Source organism: Vulpes vulpes, chromosome 9 (assembly GCF_048418805.1).
Source record: "Vulpes vulpes isolate BD-2025 chromosome 9, VulVul3, whole genome shotgun sequence".
NCBI lineage: Eukaryota > Metazoa > Chordata > Mammalia > Carnivora > Canidae > Vulpes > Vulpes vulpes.
In genome coordinates, this window is record NC_132788.1 from 31,972,757 (window position 1) to 31,981,477 (window position 8,721).

Here is an 8,721-nt window from a genome sequence, read left to right on the forward strand (position 1 = left end):
TTTCTATTTCTTTGGTGCCAATTGATGTAGAGCATGTTTTCCTGTGTCTGTTGGTCATCTGTATGTCTTCTTTGGAGACATGTCCTTTCATTTCTTCTGCCCACTTCTTCATTGGATTATCTTTCTTTGGGTGTTGACTTTGATTAGCTCTTTATAGACTTTGCATACCAGCCATTTATCTGATAAGGCATTTGCAAATACCTTCTCCCATCCTGTCAGTTGTCTTTTGGTTTTGTCAACTGTTTCCTTGCTGTGCAAAAGCGTTTTATCTTGATGAAGTCCCAGTAGGTCATTTTGGCATCTGGTGACATGTCTAGCAAGAAGTTGCTGCAGCCGAGGTCACAGAGGTTGCTGGCTGTGTTCTCCTCTAGGATTTTGATGGATTCCTGTCTCACCTTTGGGTGTTTCATCCATTTTGAGTCTATTTTTGTGTACGGTGTAAGAAAATGGTCCAGTTTTATTCTTCTACATATGGTGGTCTGAGTTTCCCATGCCATTTGTGGAAGAGACTGTATTCTCTCCATTAGATATTCTTTTGAGTATTGTTGAAGATGAGTGGACCATAGAGTTGAGGGTCCAGGTCCACTTCTGGGTTTTGTCTTCTAGTCTACTGATTGACATGCCTGCTCTTGTGCCAGGACCATACTGTCCTGTTGATCACAGCATTGCAATAGAGCTTGAAGACCGGCTTGTAATGCCACCAGCTTTGGCTACCTTTTTCAGCATAGCTTTGGCTCTTCGGGGTCTTCTAAGGTTCCAAACAAATTTTAGTATTATTTACTCCAGCTGTGTGAAAAGAAGTTGGGGGCAGCCCAGGTGGCTCAGCGGTATAGCGCTTCCTTCAGCCCAGGGCGTGATCCTGGAGACCCAGAATCGAGTGCCACGTTGGGCTCCCTGCATGGAGCCTGCTTCTCCCTCTACATGTGTCTCCGCCTCTGTGTGTGTGTGTGTTTCTAATGAATAAATAAATTAAAACTCTTTAAGAAAAAGAAGAAGAAGAAGAAGAAGAAGAAAAGAAGTTGGTTGCATTGAATGTAGAGATTGCTCGAGCTAGCATAGACATCTTAACAATATTTGTTCTTCCAATTCACGAACATGGAATGATTTCAGTTCTTTATGTCTTTCTCAATTTCTTTCCAGAATGTCCTATCGTCTGCAGAGTGCAGATCCTTGTCTCTTTGCGTAGGTTTATTCCGAGGTATCTTACACTGTTTAGTGCAACGGTACATGGAAGGACTCCTCAGTTTCTCTTTCTTCCGTCTCATTGTTAGTGTATAGAAATGCCACTGATTTCTGTGCATGCATTTCATATCCTGCTGCTTTGCGCAATTCCTCTATGAGTCCTAGCAATGTTGGGGTGGAGTCTTTGGGGTTTTCCACATACGATATCATGTCCTCTGCAAAAAGTGAGGGTTTGACTTCTTTCTTGATTCAGATGCCTTTTTATTTCTTTTTGTTGTCTAATTGCTGAGGCTATGTCGAACAACACGGGTGAGAGTGGACCTCCCTGTCGTGTTCCTGACCTTAGCGGCAAAGCTCTCAGTTCTTCCCCATTAAGAATGAGACTGGGCGTGGGCTGTTCGTAGATGGCTTTTATGATTTTGAGATATGTTCCCTCCCTCCCTGCACTGCGAAGAGTATTGATCAAGAAAGGATGCTGCTCTTTGTCAAGTGCTTTTTCTGCCATCTGCTAAGAGGATCCTGTGGTTCTTGTCCTTTCTTTCATTACTGTAGTGTATCACGTTGATTCATCTGCAGATGTTGAATGACCCTCACAGCCCAGGCATAAATCCCACTTGGACATGGTGAATAATCCTTTCATGTGTTGTTGAATCCTCCCAGCTAGGGTCTTGGTGAGAATTTTGGCATCCATGTTCATCAGGGATATTGGACCTTAATTCTCCTTTTGGGTGGGGTCTTGGTCTGGTTTGGGGATCAGGGTAATGCTGGCCTCACAGAGAGAGTTGGAAAGTTTCCCTTCCATTTCTATTGTTTATAAACTGCTTCAGAAGAATAGGTGAATTCTTCCTGGAATGTGTGGTAGAGTTCTCCTGGGAAGCCACCCGGTCCTGGACTCTTGTTTGTTGGCAGATTTTTGGTGACTGCTTCCATTTCCTTGCTGGTTATGGGTCTGTTCAAGTTTTCTGTGTCTTCCTGTTTCAGTTTTGATAGGAAGGGATCCATTTCTTCCAGATTGCCTAGTTTGTTGGCATGTAGTTGCTCAGAATGTGTTCTTATAGTTGTTTCTATTTCTCTGGTGCTGGTCGTGATCTGTCTTCTTTCATTCACCATCTTATTTCTTTGGGTCCGTTCTCTTTTTGAAAAGTCTGGCCAGCGGTTTATCGATCTCATTAATTCTGTCAAAGAACCAGCTTCTGATTTCATTGATCGATCTGTTCTACTGTTCCTTTGGTTTCTATTTCATTGATTTCTGCTCTGATCTTTATGAAGATCTTCTCCTGCTGGTTTTAGGCTTTAATCTTCTGTTCTTTTCCAGCTCCTTTAGGTGTAAGGTTAGGTTGTGTACTTTGGGACCTTTCTCGTTTCTTGAGAAGGCTTGTATTGCTATATACTTCCCTCTTCCCATATATACTTCGATGACCTTTGCTGCATCCCAGATGTTTTGAGCAGTTGTGTTTCCGTTTTCGTTTGTTTCTATGAGGTTTTTAAAATTGTGCTTTAATTCCCTGGTTTGATTCTTTAACCTCCGTGTATTTGAATTCTTTCCAAATTTCCTCTTGTGATCAAGTTCCAGTTTCAAAGCATTGTGGTCTGAAAGTATGCAGGGAAGGATCCCAATCTTTTGGTATCAGTTGAGACCTCACTTAGGACCCAGTACATGATCTAGTGTGGAACATGTTCCATGTGCACCCGAGAAGAATGTGTATTCTGTTGCCGTGGGATGGAATGCTCTGAAGATATCTGTGAAGTCCATTTTGTGCAGTGTGTCATTCAAAGCCCTTGTGCCCTCGTGGATCTTCTGCTTGGATGATCTGGCCGTTACAGTGAGTGGTGTGTTAAAGTGCCTACTATTATTGTATGACTATCAATGTGTTCCTTTAATTTTGCTATTAATTGGTTTATAAGGTGGCCTGGGTGGCTCAGTCGGTTAAGCCCTTGCCTTCGGTCAGGTCATGATCTCAGGGTCCTGGGATCAAGCCCTGATCAGGCTCCCTGTTCAGTGGGGAGTCTGCTGCTCCCTCTCCTGCTGCCCCTGCTTCTGTTCTCTCTGTCAAATAACTAAATGAATCTTAACAGAAAATTGGTTTATGTAGTTGGCTGCTCCCACTTAAGAGGCATTAAATCTTATAATTGTTCAATTTTCTCTTTGGATAGACCCTTTAATTATGGCACAGTGTGTTTCTTCATCTCTTAATGCAGTCTTTGGTTTAAAATCCAACTTGTCCGATATCAAGATTGCCACTCCAGTTTTTTTTAATGTCCTTTAATATGATAAATGGTTTTCCACCCCCTCACCTTCAATCTGGAGTTGTCTTTGTGTCTAAAATGAGTCTCTTGCAGATAGCATATCGATGGATCTTGCTTTTTTTTTTTTTGGTAATCCACTGTGATACCCTGTGTGTTTTGACTGGGGCATTTGGCTTATTTACATTCAGAGTAACGATGGAAAGATATGAATGTAGTGCCAGTGTATTACGTGTAAAGTCCGTGTTTGGGTGTACTGTGTCTGTTCCTTTCTGGTCTGTGTTACTTTTGGGCTCTCTGTTTGCTTAAAGGTTCCCCTTTACCACTTCCTGCAGGGCTGGTTTAGTGATCACAAATTCTTTTAGTTTCTGTTTGTCCTGGAAGCTTTTTATCTCCCCTTCTATTTTGAATGAGAGCCTTGCTGGATAAAATTCTTGGCTGTAGATTCTTCTCATTGAGCACCCTGAGTATATCAGGCCAGCTCTCTCTGGCCTGCTAGGTCTCTTTGGATAGATCTGCTGCCAGCCGAGTATTTCTCTCCTTCTTGGTTCAGGGCCTCTTGTTCCAAGCTGCTTTCAGGATTTTCTCTTTGTGTCTGAAATTTGCAAGCTTTGCTATTATATGTTGAGATATGTTGACCTGTTTTTTTGATTTTGAGGAACGTTCTCTGTGCCTCCTGGCACTTGAGTGCCTGTATCTTTCCCCAGATGAGGGAAGATCTCTGCTATAATTTGCTCAAATATGCCTTCTGCCCCCTCCTTCCCCTCTTCCTCTGGGATCCCCATTATTCTAACATTGTTTTGCTGTGTGGACCAACTCATCTCTCAAATCCTCCTGTCATAGTCCAGTGGTTGTTTCTCTCGCTTTTCCTCAGCTTCTTTATTCTCCATCGTTTTGTCTTCTATATCACTACTTCTGTTATGCCCCATTTATCCTAGCACTTAGAACCTTCATTTTTTATTGCATCTAAGATTAGCCTTTTTTTAGTCAACTTGATTAGATATCAGTTGTTTTGTTTCTCCAGAAAGGCATTCTTTAGTGTCCTATGTGTGTTTTTTAAGCCCCGCTATCATCTTGATGGTCATTGTTCTGAACTCTCGCTCCATCCTCCTACTTATATCCATGCTGATTAGGTTCCGGGCAGTCAGCACTACCTCTCGTTCTCTTTGTGGCGGTGAGTTTTTCCATCTTGTCATTCTGTCCAGAGAAGAAGAGATGAGTGAGAGAACAGAATAGAAAAATATCGAGAATGACCCCAGAGAAATAAATGCTAAACAAATCAGAAGCGACCCGAAACCAAAAAGGATTTAAAAGGTGAAAATAGAACTAGAGAGCTGAGCAGAGCAGTACACTGGATCCTATGTGTATTTTGGTCTGTTTGATAGGAAATTGCATCCCCAAATGGTTAAGAGGCAACCTTGTATATACACAAAAATAAAATTAAATACACTGAAAGGCTAGAACGTAAGTGTAAAAATGGAAATTAAAAGTCAAAATATAAAAAGGATATTATCAGGCAGTTGAACAGAACCGAGCAATATACCATATCCTATGTATATTTTGGTCTCTTTGTTATAAGAAATTACATCCCAAAATTGTAAAAAATGAAATGCTTCATTACATGCAAAAATAAAATTAAATGCAATGAAAGGATAGAATTTAACTGTAAATATGAAGATAGATTTTAAAAATAATATAATCAGACAGATGAAGTGAATAGAGCAGTATAGTAGATACTGGTTGTATTTTAGTCTATTTCTTAGAAGGAACTACTTCCCGAAATGGTACAGAGAGAAAAACTTCCGTATATACAATTATACTACTAAATGCAGTAAAAGGATTGAATGTAAGTGTAAAAAGGTAAATTGTAAAAGAGTTGATAAGCGATGAAATTGGTTGAAAAGGAAAAAGAAAATTAAACTCGAAAGACAAAGGAGTCATGAGAAATAGCCATGAATTCTATATACTGTTTGCCCCTAGCACTGGAGTTCTGCAGTTCTCTATGATGAGTCAAGTTGGTCTCAGCTGGATGTTGTTGCTGACCTCCTGGGGGAGAGGCCTGTTGGGATGATTCTTAGGTGTCTTTGCTTAGGGTGGGATTACACCATCCTTGCCAGGGGGCCAGGCCAGGTAAGCAGCTTCAGATTGCTCTCTGTGGCTTTTGTTCCCTGACGGCTTTCTGGGCAGCTTTTTGATGAGAATGAAAATGATGGCCTCCTAATCTCCAGCCCTGGAATTGAAAGATCTCACTCCCAACTGCGTGTCTCCCTGGTTTCTGTCTGCACTCTGTATTCACCCAGCCTGTGACCAAGCATTTTTATCTCAAGCACACGACCCCCTTTCGGTTTTCCAAACTTTGCAGACCCCTGTAGCCCCCATTCGCGTTGCGCCTCCAGGGGGAAGGAGGAGGTCTTGCCCAGTTTTGCCACTTGCTGGACCCCTGCTTGGAGAGTGGTCATCTGAGTGATCCTCGGTTTGGGGTTTATGGCAACACAGAGCTGAATGCTCACTCCTGGGCTCACTGATTGCAACTGGCTTCCATGCTCAAATGCCTTGGCAACTGCCATACTCAGGCGCCCCCAATCTTTTTATGACCCCCAGGGATCCTGAGACTACACTGTCCATCCCACCTAGTATGCTGCCCCCCCCCCCCCCCCCCCCCCCCCCCCGTTGCCACCTGAGCACCTTTCAGACAGGGATGTCCTCACTGGAACAGACTTCTTAAAAGTTCTGGTTGTGCACTCTGCTGCTATATCACTTTCCAGGACTTGCCTTCTGGCTTCCAGAGGCTCCCTGCCCCCATGGTTTATCTTCAGATATATGCCTGGGATTCATTTCCCCACACCTCCTACCTTGCAGAAAGTGGTCACTGTTCTATTTGTAGAATTGCAACAATTCTTTTCTTGGCTCACTGTCTGAGTTCACAGGTGTTCAAATGATTTGATAGCTATGTAGCTGAATTCCAGACACCAGACAAAACTAGGGTCTCCTACTCCTCCACCATCGTCCTCTTCTTCCAGAAGTTCTGTATATTCAATCGATCAATATTAATTGTACTTTTTATTAGACTCCTCTGAACAGCAATATAGGTTTCTTCTCAGTTATCCAGTTTAAACTAAGTAGGGATTTATCTATGTGATTATCTTTCTATTTAAGCAATCCGTAACTTTTACTCTCTAAAAGTATCATTTTCAGACCACGTTTCATAAGCAAAATAAAATTCTTACAATAATGTCTCTTGTTTAACTTGAACATTGTAAGTAACGTTTGATTTATTTCAGATGCAGGAGTTGGAAGAAAATATAACTAGAGAACTAAAAGAAGGTATGTTGCCAAATGTATGAATTTAGATGGTCATTAATTTCCAAAATAAACCACAAATAGTAACTGGCATCCCTTCCCCTTGTTAAAATTTTGTCTAGATATATCTAATAAAAATGTAAAACATAAACATAATGAATAACAGACTTATTCCTCATTTGGTCATCGTGTTTCATACCTTTTTTAAAAATCTGCTGTCTGTGCGCCTGTTACCACTTTTCACTTGTGCCATCGCTATTCAACTGTCAATCTGAAAATGTGGGCGTTCTCAAATTCTTGTTTCTGCTAGTGGTGGAAGACCAAAAAGACCAGACTTGTCTTAGTAATACTTAATTAAGCAATTATATAGTTCATATAGCTGTCCCTTGACAGGTGACATTTCAATCTCCAGCCACTGGTTTGCCATTGGGTAAAATTCCAATCCTTAGCGTGGAATACAAACACCCAAATCAGTTTGGTTCTTGCCACGTTGTTGAGCCTTCTCTGTCGCTATTACCCTACTCAGCTGCTTTGCAGAGAGTAATCTTTCAGGTATCAGCCTACCTATTCCCTCCACTGAAAAGCAGACAATATTGATAGAAAACCAGGATGTCCCTTCTGTGTGTTCTTAGAGTGTCTTGTTTTAAACCTGTCGTGGTATATTTGACTCTAGAAATTGCCTGTTTGATTTTTCAGTTGATAGTATATGATTGTTCAGGGGTGGACTGTGCCATCAGCTTGCAATCTCATCTTGTAATGAGAAAACCAGAAGCTCTAGTATTTATCCACAGTAGTAATTAATTCAATGGGCAATCGTGAGCAAACTTGATTTAATAGTAATCTTGTATTTTATATTGTAGTTACATGTAGATATTTTTCATTCTTAACACTCAGAAGATTCCAACATTTTTTACTAACTTCTAGTTAACTATAGAGTATTTCAGATAAAGACTATTATTATTCTTTCTCTTTTTCAGCTGCTCGTGAATTAGAAGCAGGATTCTGTAGATCCTCTCCTTTAGGACCTACTGATGAATCAAATGTAAATCAAGATCTAGTACTGCAAGCATGACGAGAATATGTAGAGATTTTGAATAAAAAGTATATGATCTGAAAGATACATAGTAAAAGTTTATCACTTACAAAGTGATACTTTTTAACTTTTAAAAAGTTCCTTTTAAAACGTTAAAATTAATTAAAATTAATTTAAAGTTAAAACAATTAAAATTAAAGCATTTTGTTTCCCAGTAATGTCTGTTGTACAAAAAATCTTTATTAAAGAAAATTTTGCTATATCGTGTGTAATGAAAGTTTATATACTATTTTAAGCTACGTTTCTTGGCATCTGATGAACTTTTAAGCTGTGGAAACTAGCATGCTTCAGTCTGCCCAAGTACCAGCCTTTTAAACAGCACCCAAACAACCAAGTTGTCAACATTTCAGTGGTGTTAACTGATAGCTTTTTTTGTATTTTAGTTTTTATTACTGGACCTATGGATTTAGACAGACATCATTTTGATATACTGCTGCTAAAAAAAATCTTTATTAAAGAAAATTTTGCTATATCGTGTGTAATGAAAGTTTATATACTATTTTAAGCTACGTTTCTTGGCGTCTGATGAACTTTTAAGCAGTGGAAACTAGCATGCTTCAGTCTGCCCAAGTACCAGCCTTTTATTTTTATTTTTTTTATTTTTTTTTTATTTTTTATTTATTTATGATAGTCACACACACACACAGAGGCAGAGACACAAGCAGAGGGAGAAGCAGGCTCCATGCACCGGGAGCCCGACGTGGGATTCGATCCCGGGTCTCCAGGATCGCGCCCTGGGCCAAAGGCAGGCGCCAAACTGCTGCGCCACCCAGGAATCCCCCAAGTACCAGCCTTTTAAACAGCACCCAAACAACCAAGTTGTCAATATTTCAGTGGTGTTAACTGATAGCTTTTTTTGTATTTTAGTTTTTATTACTGGACCTATGGATTTAGACAGACAT

At 40.4% G+C, this 8,721-nt stretch overlaps 1 protein-coding gene across 1 annotated transcript in view; it reads left to right on the plus strand.

Moving 5' to 3' along the window:
- Window positions 1-8,289, plus strand: part of LOC112912760 (uncharacterized) — a 163,434-nt gene extending 155,145 nt beyond the window's left edge. The window contains exons 37-38 of the mRNA XM_072722106.1: window positions 6,708-6,750; window positions 7,704-8,289. Of these exons, the coding sequence (XP_072578207.1) occupies window positions 6,708-6,732 (25 nt within the window). The 3' untranslated portion in view covers window positions 6,733-6,750; window positions 7,704-8,289. The remainder of the gene's footprint in view (window positions 1-6,707; window positions 6,751-7,703) is intronic.
- Window positions 8,290-8,721: the final 432 nt, after the last annotated feature.